Source organism: Candoia aspera, chromosome 10 (assembly GCF_035149785.1).
Source record: "Candoia aspera isolate rCanAsp1 chromosome 10, rCanAsp1.hap2, whole genome shotgun sequence".
In the NCBI taxonomy this organism is placed as follows: domain Eukaryota; kingdom Metazoa; phylum Chordata; class Lepidosauria; order Squamata; family Boidae; genus Candoia; species Candoia aspera.
The window spans coordinates 3,834,193-3,849,051 of NC_086162.1; the positions used below are offsets into that span (position 1 = coordinate 3,834,193).

General features: G+C 46.2%; 2 protein-coding genes across 2 annotated transcripts; one reads left to right on the top strand and one right to left on the bottom strand.

The window, feature by feature from the left end:
• Nucleotides 1-340: 340 nt before the first annotated feature.
• TMEM234 (transmembrane protein 234) lies at nt 341-4,855 on the bottom strand. Its single transcript, XM_063312195.1, has 5 exons — nt 4,517-4,855; nt 3,299-3,450; nt 2,133-2,199; nt 1,366-1,458; nt 341-1,191 (listed from the first exon to the last, which is right to left on the bottom strand). Exons 1-5 carry the CDS (start codon nt 4,527-4,529, stop codon nt 1,115-1,117), a joined length of 402 nt encoding a protein of 133 aa, XP_063168265.1. The 5' UTR covers nt 4,530-4,855; the 3' UTR covers nt 341-1,114.
• Nucleotides 4,856-5,074: 219 nt separating this feature from the next.
• Nucleotides 5,075-14,065, top strand: EIF3I (eukaryotic translation initiation factor 3 subunit I). The gene is made up of 11 exons (XM_063312194.1): nt 5,075-5,196; nt 6,590-6,682; nt 7,409-7,496; nt 7,997-8,062; nt 9,309-9,458; nt 9,560-9,687; nt 11,788-11,898; nt 12,697-12,786; nt 13,283-13,356; nt 13,557-13,649; nt 13,739-14,065. Exons 1-11 carry the CDS (start codon nt 5,194-5,196, stop codon nt 13,818-13,820), a joined length of 978 nt encoding a protein of 325 aa, XP_063168264.1. The 5' UTR covers nt 5,075-5,193; the 3' UTR covers nt 13,821-14,065.
• Nucleotides 14,066-14,859: the final 794 nt, after the last annotated feature.

Consider the following 14,859-nt stretch of genomic DNA (forward strand, 5'->3'; position numbering starts at 1 on the left):
GTTCACTGGCCACGGAAAGTGAGTTAAGTGGAAGGCCGGAATGGAAAATCAATTTTCTCCATTGTTACTTGCCTCCTCTCCTGGTTCAGTTTCAGTGCTAGAGTGCAAAAGTGCCTGTGAATCGCATCCCTCATTCCATGCAACAGAAGGATTAGGCACAGACAAGTGAGGGAAGAAGGGCCTCAGATGTACCTCGGATGCATCTCTGAAGTCCCATTTATCCCTCTTCGGAATAAGCATCTGGGGAGGATGTTATGTTGATGATCAGTGAGAAGAGATGCTGGAAGCTGTTAAGAGTTTCACATTCTCTGACTTCAGGATGAATAAACGGAACAATCTGCACAGTAATAAATATTTTTAAAGACTGTTTAACAATAATACATTGAAATAATCATGGAATCAGATCTATTCACTGAAAAGGCATATGGCACATGGATCTCTCATATGGCTAGAGCAGGGTTTTTCAACCTTGGCAACTTTCAGAGGTGTGGACTTCAACTCCCAGAATCCCCCCAGCCAGGCTAGAGGACCAGGGCTAGGGGACTTGGGAGTCACTCTGTACTGCCAGAATCGCAAGGGCTTTTGAAGCCTAACCTAGACCTCTGATGCTGCATCTCCAGGTACTGCTCTGGTGTGAGCAGCACCTCACGCCAGTTGCAGGCGATTCAAACTTCTGAAGGGTGGAACTGGCAAACCTTTTCCCTGCCGGAAAGCGCTCCTCCATCCTTCACACTGCACAGCTCCTATTCAGGCCCTGTTTTGATGGTAGCGATTGCTCCTGCTCTCCCATCAGCTTGGTCTGGGCATCTCCTGTCGCTGTTTCTGATATTCCTGCACTAGCTTAAAGGCTTCTGAGCTCCCTGCTTCCGTTAAAGCGACCTCAGGGCCCCCAAGGTTTCTGCTGCTGATTGGCTAACAGGAACATCAAGACAAGGTCTGGGGACCCAGGGCCCTCTGGAACCCAAGTACATGGAAGAGGGCTAGCTGGGATAGGAAGAACCACACTCTCTCCAACATGGAGTCGTGGGTTTTTTGCCCTTGGCTGCAACTCTTGAGAATGGAGTTGACAATTGCACAGACAAGAATGGTCCTTCCCCTCTTCTCCTGAGACATCTCACGGATTCTTGGGCCCAGACGCAGCTATGCAGACAGCAATGCCCAAGACGGTCAGCAGCACTCCCAGGGCAGCCCCTGCAGAAGAGAAAAAGCAGGAATCAACTAAAGCCAGATTATGCCACAGTCTTTGCTCATGGGAGAGGGGAACACGGGATGTTCAGTTAAAGCCTCTTGTTCTCTTTTGGTACACACCAAAAGCAACAGGGAGGAGGACAGAATTTGCATCCGATCAAGCAACAGGAGACCTACTTGTGCCACCCACGTTTTCTCCGAGAACTTTCCCTGTTGCCATTGTGAAGACCAGGGCCAGGGAATTGCAAAGAGGCACAGCCAAGGTCAGGTCTGAAATGGAAAGTGGAACATTTAATGTAGAATCACCTGATCAAAACAAGCAAAAACGATCAAGGAGACAACTCTGCTCAACTAGAGAACCCCCTAGAGTACACATCCATCTGGAGGTTATTTCTGGCTGGTACATAGCTGGGGAGTAATTCTGCTAGCAAATTCTGCTCCCCAGAAGCACATTAGCTAGTTCTCCACATGCAGGGACCTTTCACATAGGACAGTATTGAAAAGATGACGTTCTCCACTGGCAGTTACTTCCACCACCTGATTCTGCAGCAACTGTCCAGTAGGCCTTGCTCATATGGACACGTGTTCCAGCCATGCTGGGTGGGAATTCAGGAGCTGCGATCAACAGGAGGGCACCAGGAGTGTCCACAGTGGGTATCAAAGAGGTCAAGATGGTGTCTGTGGCGGTGTGATTATAGCCCTGCTCCTTTTGAATGTCCATCACAATTCTCAGTGTACTTTTTTTAAATGAACATAATCTTACTTTGAAACCTATTAAGAGCTGAGTATTCCCATTTTGGCCATACAGTCACAGAACTTAGATCTTTAAAATTATGTCTTTCTCCAATAGATATCTGAGTCAGCCCCCGTAATGATTAGGGTTTCCACTCTAAATCAACTCCCCAAATCTTACTCATACTTTCAGAAATTAATTAAGGACTAACCTGTGGATGCTAATGTGAGATAGTAGATGAATGAACCACACTGGTTTAGTACAAATGGCACCATGTACTGCAAGAAAAAAGAACTTAGTTGGATGGTGGGAACTTAGGGGTTACTTGATTTAAACAAATTTCTGATCACAGAGGGCAATGCAATGCCTGGTCAATTACTGGTCGTCCAATTGTTGTAACCCATGGTGTATTATTATCCCCCTCTTTGAAACATGCTCCTTGTTCGAAACATTGTTTCAAGAACTTGGATGTGGAATATAATCAGTTTTAAAAGATCACTGCTGACTAGTGGCTTTCCAATCAGCCTTCTGTCTGAGAAGAAAATGGACACTACTTCTCTCAAATATTCTAAAGTATAAAGAAGAGAAAATGGAATGACCTCTCTATTGGGAAAATTACTAAATACTGTAATAAAAAATGCTAAGCCTTCTCTGGCATTTAGCGTAAGTTAATCAAACTATGATTATTATTAGATGAATCGTATCAAGTAAAAAATAGAATCAAATCTGATAGTAATACTTCAATCCAGTATAAGATTTATAAAACATCAACTCAATTTTAGACTAATTTCCCTTGCACATGTGAATGAGCTGCTGCAGCCCAGCTACCTTCCATAGTATTTCCTTCCCCCAAACCTTGCCAGAGATCGCTTTTTGAGTCAGTGAGAACATTTTGAATCTATTTCATGGGCAAGAAGAGAAAATGGCTACCATAAAGGGCACAGCCATTCATAAAACTCCCTTTACTCACTGCCAGTCCCCCACAAAGTTAGCTCCTGCTTCTAGTTTACCTTCCCTTGTTTTTAGAGGTGGGGGGCATGTCACCTTCCAATCCCATATTTTAACTAAAAGACCGTTAAAAAAAATAACAGCAGGAAGGATGGCCTGGTGAGCATGAATGTCTACAGGTGCAAAGGTGCCATGTTGAGGGCTTTAGGGACAGGAAATTTCAGGCTCCTGTGCAAGAGGAGCTTCAGGTAATGGTGGGGTGGGCAACCCAACAAGGACTGGGCTCCGGGAGTGGTCTGATTTCAAAACACCGGAACACTCCGCAGAGGCCTGTTGTGAGTTGGACCAGGGTTGGAATACTCCATGATGGGATGTTTTGCACTCTCTAGAAAAAGCAGTGTTAAGAGGGCTTTGTAAAATGGCAAATACCTTGTAATTCAGACAAAGGAACTTTATTTCTGCCAACATCTGCTGAGGTTTGCTTTCTCTCTTTACCTGCTCCAGACCCTCAGTTCCTCTTTTCAAATATGGATTGGTGGCTCCCCAAAGAATTGCTACCAAAATCAAAGCGGCAACCTCACCTGCAAGAAGATGACACCCTATCTACAAACTGTTTTAATGAAGTGCTCAAAGCAGGAGTTATTTAGTCATTACAACTGTATTCCTGCGGGATTTGAGAAAGCCGGTGGCTAATCAATGAATAACAAAATCAATCTTTCCCTTCCTTTTCAATACATATTTATTGATGTTTTACAGATTTTTAAGCCGCATTAAGTAAATTGCACCTTGCTTAGCATTGTCCTATTACATTAGTTTTACTTATTCCTAAAATCAAGCAGCAAGTGGTACCAAAACAGGAAGGGGCAGACATTATTGAACAAGGAATCCAGGGCTCTATCGTTAAATTTTGTGCACTGGCACAGTTTGCTGCAAAGATCAATGAAAAACGAGTTGTGGCGCTTAATAAATCCTCTGCAATTGCCAGCTGAGCCTATCAGCAGCTCCGCCAGCCGTTCACACAGGCCAGAGATCAAACAGCCAATGTAGATGTGACCCCCAACCTCAAGAAACCCCTGAATTGAAGCTCTGGAGCAAAACACTTGTTTGCATGCACAAGGCCTCAAGCTGAACCTCTGGCCTTGCTGGAAAAGGCCCAGACTGCTGGAGCGGATCCTGTGCTGAGCCGGGGGTGGGCTAGATGGCCTCTGAGGCCCCTTCCCTCCCTCTCCGCGCCTCCTGCTTCACCCCAATCCAAGACCTCTTTGCCGACCCGGAGGGAGGGCGCTCGCTACCCCTCCCCCATCTCTAGAAGCCCCCTCGCTCCCCCCAATACTCCGAAGCAATTCTGGCCTCCCTCTGGGGGGAGGACGACAATATATGCAGTCATAATAATCCCTCCGGGGGGGCGACGTGGCACAAAGCAGACTCGCCGCAGCCCGGAGGCCTCCGCAGGCGCTGGAATTACAGCTCTCATCAGCCCCAGCCAGGAAGGCATTTAGCACTAGAATCCCTAATGCCTCTGGGGGATTATCGTATGAGCATAAAGTATCAGACAATCATAGTATCAATATCCTCCCCACCCCACTTAAAGGACTTTTCGACTCTGCCCCTCCCTTATTTCGGGGGCACCGGAAGCGGCTCCCTCACCCAGCGACGCCATGGCGACCGGGACACCAAAGAGTCCCGCAAAGCAACCGGAATTTCCGCTCCTTAGCGGAAAAAAGCCATCAGCCGCTGGGAGGGTGTTGCTCTAGGCATATCTCTCCATGGTTCGCGCCTCCGTTCCGATCTCTAAGATTCAAGCCCCGCCCAGGAGGGGCGTCGCGCCTTCGCGCCCCAAGAGAGTCAGCCACTCATGTATTGCACAACTTCCGGTCTTCCGTCGGAGGCCCAGGGTGGGGTCACAGCTGGCAAACCACGGGGCAGATTAGGCGGGTCCTTCGGTCTCTTCACGGAGAGAGAAGGTGAAGCATCCCAATGCACGTCGGTCCTGCTTTGTCAAAATAAAAAGGGGTTGAATCATAGAGAGAATGATCCTCGGATCGAAGCGCTACGCGAGGACCAGCTTTCCTGGGACAGACCAGAATTATGATTCTTTTTAAAAACGTTATGCTATTGATAAGAAGCTCCTCTTACCCCGCCTATGGAGGCCCTCTGAACGGTACCGGAAGTGATTCTCTAACCAACATGCTTTCCTTTCCCTTTCTCTAGGCCCTGCAGAGCCTTTTCCTTTCTGCCTGACTCGGAAGTGATGCCTTCGGCCTCAACCCGGAAGTAGTTCTTTGTCCCTTCCGCTCGTGCTGCAGGCGCTTGTTCCCGCAGCCATGGTGAGTCTCTGCGTCTCTTCGAGTCCTTAACGCGGTTAAGTAACTAATTAACTAGGTTAAATAGTCAGTTAACTAGTTCAGATATAGGCAGGATCCCACTGGGATGGAAGGTGGACCCGCAGCTTTTTCTGGGCTGAAAAATTCTTAAAAATAACGAACAATAAAACGGAGTAGAAAAAGATCTCATGGGTCTACGCGGAAGTCAGTCCCGTTGAACTCAGCCGAGCCTCCTCCTGAGGAAACGTGCGCCGGATCAGGGCCCTCAGTAAGAGAAAAGGTTCCTTAAAAGTTTAGGGCTCAATCGACTTTGTTATAAGTATTGTTCCTGTGCTACTCTTCGAGTCAGAGATAAAATAAAAATATTAAACAAAGCTGCCTCAAGTAAAACCAGCAATGCATAGAATGAGTAAATAAAATAATTAAACAAGATTCATTACTTAGGAAAGCAATATATTGGTAGTTTAAAAGATAGTCTGTTCCTGGATTTGTTGTTATGCTAAGAACAGTTTAAAGAAATAATGAAATAAAAGTTTAGAGAAATAAAGAAAATCTACTAAGAACAGTTTGAAAAGTGAAGTGGACAAAATCAGGATGGAAAAAGCCCCCCAGAAGCAGCGAACAAAATTAATGTTTGTAATTATTTGGATGGTATACAAATACGAAGATATGTATTAAAATTATATATATGTATGTATGTGTATATACATGTGACTTTTTGCAACATTAGGATTATTCCTTGATTAGGATCAAGCCAAGTGTCATAAACTGTTGTGTGTGATATATACATCTGTATGCTAGACGTGTCCTGCACATCTCTTTGGGCATCTTATTCCTGTTAATTGGGAAAGATGCGCATGAAAATAGATGTTCATTATGCTCAAGCTTCCGTTCTGGGCATATTTACTGGAAGTACATCCTGCTAAGTTCAGAGTAAATGAATGTTCAATTTGATTTCTCAGTTGTTAAAAGCTTTTAAGGGATACTTAGCTTTTCCTTTAAACTTGGACAATCTCTTCTTTTCCCAACTGCCCCAAGCTTTAATACAGCATCTATTTACACATTTTCATGCTTGAAATAATTCTTTTCAAGAGATTTACAGTACATCTTTAAATTTGGCCTTCTTTCCATTTTATTGCTTTGTTACTCTGTTATAGGAGAAATGGAATTGTGGCCTATCTCACCCCTTAAAATCAACACCAAGAATTACAATCCTTACTTTATGTTCCCCACCATGCTATTATTTTATCCATCTTTTGTCCAATAGAGATAGTTGTTTCCAGAGTTTCCACAGCGGAATAGCAGCCACAGCATTATGAATGACAGGGATATTTTGTAACGTTGTCTCTGGCAAGTAAGCAATGTTAAGATTGTCTTTAAAAATCTTTCTTTACAGAAACCTATTCTGTTGCAAGGCCATGAGAGATCAATTACTCAGATCAAATATAACCGGGAAGGTGATTTGCTATTTACAGTAGCAAAAGATCCGGTATGTTATCCCTGGTCGGTTACCCTATTGTACCTGTTTTTCCATTTAGCCTAATGGAGTATCTCTGCCTGCAATTCAAATAGATGAGAATGAGAAGTGGAAGGGAAGAAAAATGGGCAAGTTATACTTCAAAATCAGTTGCATCCTTTATACCAACAAGGGATCTGCATCTTTTGTCTTTAAGGAAACCTGGGCACCCTAATTTTTAAATCTTTTCAACCCTAAAGAAAGGTGCACATGATGCATGGTCCGTATGAGTGTCTTTGAAAGAAATTCAAAAATTTCTGTGGCTGAAGAATGTAACTGGTTGTAGGCTGACTGACTGTCAGCCACAGTTAAAGATTTTCTTGATAACCAATGAAGTTTCTCAGCACTTAAAATCTATATATTTCAATGAATATTGGTCTTAGCCTATTTAAATCTAGTTAGAGTAGCTTGTTCACAATGATCTTCACAGGAACTGTTGCAATAAGCAAGAGTTTGTTAAACTAGTTTGTTAATGGAATTTAGTTGAATTAATGATTCTCCTTCACTCATCATTTGTATCTTACTATTTTCTAATTTTACTCGGTGTATTATGTAATCAAATTCAAGTCAATTTATCTTGTCCATAAGCCATTGGGTAATCAATAAATTGGGCCAACTTAGTAAGAGGATTGCAGTTATGTACTAGTTTTAACATGCTGGTTGTATTTTAATAACTTTGCCTTATTTTTCTTTTATCAGATTGTTAATGTTTGGTATTCTGTCAATGGTGAGAGACTTGGCACGTACAGCGGTCACACTGGTGCAGTCTGGTGTGTGGACGCTGACTGTATCCTTTAGCTTTGGTGTACAAAGTCACATTTTTTCAAGCTTGCCCCAGCATAGCTCATATTTACACGGGAGATACTCCTCCTGTCTTGAGTAAGCAACAGCAGAAGGGTTGGTCTGTCTATGCCAGACACACATACACGCACACATGCACGCCAGTTTGTTATAGTGGTTAAGGCATCAGGCTAGAAACCAGGAGGCTGTGAGTTCCAGTCCCGCCTTAGGCATGAAGCCAGCTGGGTGAACTTGGGCCAGTCCCTCTCTCTCAGCCCTAGGAAGGAGGCAGTGGCAAACCACTTCTGAAAAACCTTGCCAGGAAAACTGCAGGGACTTGTCCAGGTTGTCGCTGAGAATCAGAGACAGTTGAATGGAATATATACTGTATGTATGTATGTATATTCTCACATGGTTTATATTTTGAAGCCATGCAGTAGCTCATTTCTGTCTCCTGCTGCAATGTAGGCTTATGTATATTGTGTTGCTCCTTGACTGCTCTTCCAGGGGACACAAGGCATGTGTTGACTGGCTCAGCAGACAACACTTGTCGGCTCTGGGACTGTGAAACAGGTAAACTTCAGTGTGAAGAGTAGTAAGAATGCTCTGTGTATGCAGGATGGAAAACGTCATGTTAGGATGGAGGGGAATGAAGTTTGACTGCTTTCCCCTCGTGTGCTAATACAGAATTTGCAACTGGAAACTCACGTCAACATTAGGGTCATGTGTGAATATTGTTTTTACATGTTAAAGGGTGGGATGGTTGACTTACCTGAATCAGCATCTTTTGAGCATCCGGGGGCAGGAGGGGGGGAAGAGGGCATGCTGGTCTCACTGGGAGGAAGACAGCCCTCTATGCTTTTGTGCTCATATAATGATTGCAACTCTTGGTTATATATTCACCCTCTCCTGTGCCTTTATTTTTTAATATTTTAATAATGATTGTTTTTAAATTTTTAAATAATGTTTTTATATATTTATTGTTTTTCTTCATAGTTGTACGCTGCCCCGACTCACTTTTGTGAGATGAGCAGCCATATAAATTTGATAAACAAAACTAAAATAAATTATTGGCGTACTTGCCTTTCACAATATTGTTGTTGTGCTTGCTCTTCTCATCTGCTGCTGGTGGTTTTTCCAGGTGTCAGCTAAGAAGAGACTTAACCACTTTAGTGCTGTTTTCCCCCATCATGAAAGTATTGGGGACATTTGTCTCCTCTTCCAGTGAAAGGGGATAATGAGCTATGGAGTGCCAAACCCTCAGGTTTTAGAGTTCTGTCTAAATCCACTCAGGAGCAGGATTAAACCTAAGAATGTGAGGTGTATTTGAAGGCACCCTTATGTGCAGTCAGTTGATGGATGTAAATGTCCCTGTGAAGAACCGCCTGGCGATGAGGACAGCAAAGCATCTTTAAAGGCACGTGGTCTCCGTGTTTAGGCTCCACCTTTTCTTATTCCAAGAGACTCCAGTAGCAGGGGTGGGCAATCTCCTTCTGGTTGGATACACACAACACATTTTAATCTGACTATGGAATTAAAACTTATTTTCAGGATTCACATAATGATGAATCATGATCTAACCTAAACAAGCTGGGCTTGCACATCATGCTAAGCCACTAAAGAGCCACCCTAAGTTAATATTTTGGAAGTTGTGCACATGTATCTATTATGTCTGTAGCTGACTAGGATATGTATGTTGCGTGGAGGTGCTTCCTGCGCACTTGAGGCTTTAGAGACCTTTGGAGGAGATACTGCTGAGTCTGAGGGAGCAGCGGGTGTCTCGGGATGCGCTTACGGCTTGTGTCTGTCCCCTGCTTAGGAAAGCAACTTGCCTTAGTCAAGACCAACTCAGCTGTGAGAACGTGTGGCTTTGACTTCGGAGGGAACATCATCATGTTCTCCACAGATAAGCAGATGGGCTACCAGTGTTTTGTGAGCTTCTTTGACCTTCGAGACTCCAGCCAGCTTGGTGAGACCTTCAGGTGTAGGTTAGAATCGAGGCTCGGGTGGGCGTTTGCCCTTCCTTGAGGTCGGTGCTCCCAAATCTGCCTTGTTTCCTTTTATCTTCAGAGGACAACGAACCTTACATGAAGATCCCCTGCAGTGAGTCCAAGATTACCAGTGCGGTTTGGGGTCCCCTTGGGGAGTTCATCATTGTCGGGCATGAGAATGGGGAGTTGAACCAGTTCAGTGCAAAGGTTGGTATGGATTGATAAGGGGCACTTGTGTCACAGCAGGAAGGGAACCAGCCTCAGCTGGCCAGATCAGGGTTTGTCTCCACTATCCTATCTTTTGTCAGCGTGCTTAGAAGCTTCCAATTTATTTGCTCCTCTGGCCAGACTCACCTGGTGGTTGGTTGATGAGATTAGAGGCTGCCCAACTCCAGAATGATTCTGGGCAGTTTATACTAAGCAATAAAAAACAATAAAAAGAAAATCTTACGTGTCCAAAAGCTCTCCCTGTAACATCAAACACAAAAAGATGGGGCACCACAGCCACCCTACTCCAAGGCCTGGGAGGGCAGACACATTTTTAAAGACTTCTGGAACATCATCGGGATGAAAGCCAAATGTCTCTTTGTGGGGATACCGTTCCAGAGGGCAGCCAACACGACAGAGAGAGCCTGCTTTCTGGGTCCCAACAGATGGCATTGTTTAATTGAGGGGACCCAAAGTTCACCAACTCTTAACAGAGGCAGAAACCATAGGAGATAGGTGGTCTCTTGCTGCTCGCCATGAAGGGCGCTATAGGTGATGACCCCTTGAACCTGGTGACGACCTGGAAGCTTACTGGCAACCAGTGCAACTTGTGAAGCAGCAGTGTCACGTGGGCATGCCAAGGCGTGCCCATTACTGCCTATGCCACAGCATTCTGGACCAGCTGTACCTTCTGGTAGTTTTAAGTAGTGCACATTGCATAGCCCAGTTGTGAGGTGAGTAGGGCATGGGTGACTGGAGGGCCTCCCACTCCAGGAAGGGGTGCAACTGGTACACTGGATGGAGCTGGACAAAGCGCCTCTTGGCCACAGTTGTCACCTGCTCTTTGAGCAGCAGCTTTGAGCTCAGGAAGACCCCCTCAGCTGAGCTGTCCACCAGATCTTCAGCAAGCACCCCAAGTTCCATCCACAAATTGCCTGGGGTGGGGTAGGCTGACACAGAGAGCTGGGAAGTGATCAGGGAGAGATCTGTCTGTGGCAGTGGACTGAAGACAGTGCCAGCCCCTGCCAAATCACGCTGCAACTGTCCACAGAGAAAAGACAGACCTAGAGCGCGACCACCAGAACACATCAGGCCATCCCTGACCATCAGGCCATCAGTGATTGCCTTGGAGGGCAACCTGAGCTGCCCCGGACTCGACATCCCCAGGCAGCAAATTGAAATCCCCAAGAAGTAAAGGTCTTGGGGCCTCTGGTTGTGGAGTCCGGCAGATCAGGCAGGGATGGTGCTGAGCAGCAGGCAGGGCGGCACATCAGCAAGAAAACCAACCATTCCCTAAAGCCCAACTTTAACCAGAGGATCTGTTTATCTGCAGAGCAGAGCCTCAGAGCCCTGAGTGACTCGTGGGCGCAACAGCCATCTCATCCCCCACCCCCAGATTCTTGGCAGATGAGTCCAGCCAGCTCAAAACCAAGGTGGACATAATTCTGAGGGGAGAATGGCCCCCTCTGGGTCATCCAGGTCCTGGTTATGCATGCTTCATGGACGAAGGGCATTTTCAGGTTCAAACAGGACTTTGATATTCCTTTGAAAGAATGCCCTGTGAAGAAGTCGGGTGTCGCTGAATTATTTCTCTCTCTCTCCCCTCCCCCCCATTTGCAGCTGGTGGTTTTTTTCCTTTCTTTTCTCTGCAGTTGTTGTCTTGGGAACACTCAAAATGGCTGCTGGAGAATAGTAACTAAAAGTGTGACTTGATTTGCATTTTATTGCCTTAAGCAAGATAGCGTTCTCACAGCTCTGTTCTTCAAAAAGAGGATGGTAATCCTGTCAGTATTTATTTTAGTCTGGATATCTTAGAGGATATTTGTCCATTGTGGGATTCAGGGTGCTGAACCTAGAATTCTCAGGGGGCCTCTTGTTGGCTCATGTTGCTGCTCAGTTTAGCATCCAGGTGGTGACTTCATGTGACCTCAGACCATGCCCCTGTGGTGGTCCTTCCTGACCGGACTGAAATAATACAACGAACTGCATTGACCCTTCAGGGTATTCTGTAGTTTGTCACGTCGTGATCCTTACCGTGCTTGGAGTAATGTGGCAGTGCGCTTCCTTCCCTTCCGCGCTCACTTTCTCCCTCTCTCCCAGTCAGGGGAGGTCCTCGTGAATATCAAAGAGCACACAAAGCAGATCAACGACATCCAGACTTCCAGAGACATGACAATGTTCGTCACTGCCTCCAAGGATAACACCGCCAAGGTGCGTCTCTCCTCCCGCCACTGCTTGCTGGCAAAGGGGGGTGTCCTGTGACCGACCTGCATTTTTCAGCCAGCCCCTGGAAGAGAGGCTGCTCAGGCAAGCCAGCTCCTCTGAGTCTCTTGCGAATGCAAAGAGATTACAAACTTCCAGCTTTAGCCCCAATCAGATCATTATTTCCCTCTTTTGTCCTAGCGGGGGCCCAGGGCCTGCTAGACACTTCGTCCTCATTAATCTCTGACCTTCCTTGGCTGATGCCCAATCTGAGCAATTCGGGGGGCGGAGGGGGAAAGAGAGGATGCAGGACTATGAAACTCACCCAACGAAAGCAACCCCTTTGTGAATCAAATTCCAGAGGAGCCGCTTGGGTTCAGCTGACAGATTGAGGACAGGCCCCTTGGCCAGGGACGGTTTCTTAATAAACTTCCTCTAAAAGGCTTGTTGCCATCCTGGCATCCCCCTCGCTGTCCTCGTTCTTTGGTATCCGTCCTGCCAGTCCTAAATTAAGCATCGACGCACCGATTAGCAGCAACAGGGAGTTTTTCCAACTCCCACTGGAACTCAGGAAGAGTTTGGTTTTGTTTCTGCTTCTAGTTTCCCAGGCTGATCCTAGTTGCCCTGCTCAGCTTCCGAGCACAATTTTGCTGGGACAGCAGGACTGGGCACATCCTGGAAGTGGCTGCGCTGCGCTGCCTGGGATTGTTGCTGTAATCAGCATTTCCAGATGGCACAGGGGAAGTTCATCAGAGGCCTGTCTCACAGTGCCCAGGAAGAGCCCCTACAGCTCTCTTTCTCTTGCAGCTCTTCGATTCCACAAATCTTGACCACCTAAAGACTTTCCGAACAGAGCGGCCGGTGAACTCCGCAGCGCTTTCCCCCATCTTTGATCACGTATGTTGGTGGGCAAGGTGTTGGGGGAGTTTCCCTTGGGTTCCCTTTTGTGGCGTCCCCTTATGGTGAGAATTGTGTTGCTGTTGTGTGATTTGTGCAGGTTCTTTACGGAGAGAGTTTGTGAGATGGAAGTGTCCGTTTGCGTGTTAGCTTCTGGATGCTTTGCTCCTCCTTGGCGGCCCTTCTGGGCTCTGCTTGATTGTTGGGCTGGAAGTGGGAGAGCCCTGAGAGATCAAGGGACAGAGCTCTGCGCTCGGTGAATGGGAGACGTCCTGTGTCCATGCGATTTGGATTCACCCAAACGGTCTAGAATTTAGAATGTTTATTCCTTTCCTAAGGTTGGCATGGAGTATCAAGACATGGTCAGTTTTCTTATGAGTAACCAAGTCAGGAAATCAGATCTTGGGCCATGGCAATAAACTGATCTGTTGACACATCCTCTCCTAACCAAAGGAATGTCCAACTGGGTCTTGTCCCCTTATTTTTCTTCTGGCAGGTGGTGTTGGGCGGTGGTCAGGAAGCCATGGATGTGACGACCACCTCCACCAGGATTGGAAAGTTTGAGGCCAGGTAAGCCTGTTTCGTCCCCTGGTTTCGAGGGCTATGGCGCTGACTCAGCTTCCTCTGCTGAGCTCCCATGAACCCCGGCTCTGCTTTCAAAAGGAGTAAGGCCATCGCCACGTGAGCGAGTTACGCCAAAGAGCTGCCCTTGTTGCCCGGCATCCTTTTCTAACCACGGCCACCTCTTTGCATCTTCCTTTCGGCTCTAGATTTTTCCACCTGGGCGTCGAGGAAGAGTTTGGAAGAGTCAAGGGCCATTTTGGGCCTATTAACAGTGTTGCTTTCCACCCGGATGGAAAGAGGTAAGGGTCTTGGTTCTTCTGCCTCTTTGGTTTCACCAAGGCTGGGACCAGGAGCCCCGGGAATTTCACTCCTCTCCTTCTGCTTCCAGTTACAGCAGCGGCGGAGAGGATGGCTATGTCCGCATCCACTACTTTGACCCCCAGTACTTTGAATTTGAGTTCGAAGCTTGAGCTGGCTGCTTCCTCGCCCCCCAGAAGCCCCTTTGGCCTTTGCAGTCCGGCAGGGCTGAGGCCCCGCTTGTTCCTGAGCATGCTTGGGGCAAGATTCAAACTGAAGCCGAGGGTGACAGGCTGCAGCTGCTGGTTCTCTGCGGGGAGCCCAGCCACTTTCAACCTCTCAGAACAGCTCCGGTCACCGTATTTATGAATGTGAAACACGGGGATAATAAATTCTGCCTTTACAAACGTGAAAAGAAGTATGCATGAATTTGTTAGCTAGGTCATTGTTACAATCAGGTTACTAATTTTTAAATACAATTTCCATCATGTATATGATTTACGTTGGCTTCAGAATTCAGCATTATTATTGAGGGTTCCACATTGGGGATGTTAAGTAAAGACCAGGTCATACTCCAGGATAGACAGACAGAGACATAGATATCTTGTGAGATCGTTGGATTAAAGTATTGTCAGGTATAGAAGAACCTGTGCTTTCATGAATCCCAAGTTCAGATCCTGCAATTTTGGTAAGATGGCAGGAAGAGACAGCCCTAGACTTGCTCCATCGGTCTGTGAAATCTTCAATTTGGCCAAAGTTTAGATAAAAATAAATGTAAGGGGGAAAGCCCAATCCTGTTCTTGTTTTATTTGCAGAATTTACTCCAAGCCCAAAAAAGAGGAAGGGCACTTCCCATTTATTGGGGTAGAGGGATGCTAGTGGGTGGTCTCCCATGGAGCTGTTCGTGATCCATGTTTTCTCAATAATCTGAAGTTGAGCAGCAGTGAGATGGTTCAGTTTGCTGATCAAGTAAAATTGTTTAGGACAGTGTTTCTCAACCTCGGCAACTTTAAGATGTGTGGACTTCAACTCCCAGAATTCCCCAGCCAGACTTGGTTGAAAAATGCTGACACAGGGAGGTTTTCCTTACCCTATCATAAAATCTGGGCTCATTGAATGGTTGAATAAGGACAGCCCACCAAAGCATAAATCATAGTTTTATGACACCACACTGGCTGTGTTCATACAATAGGCTAAACCTAAACTCTGTTA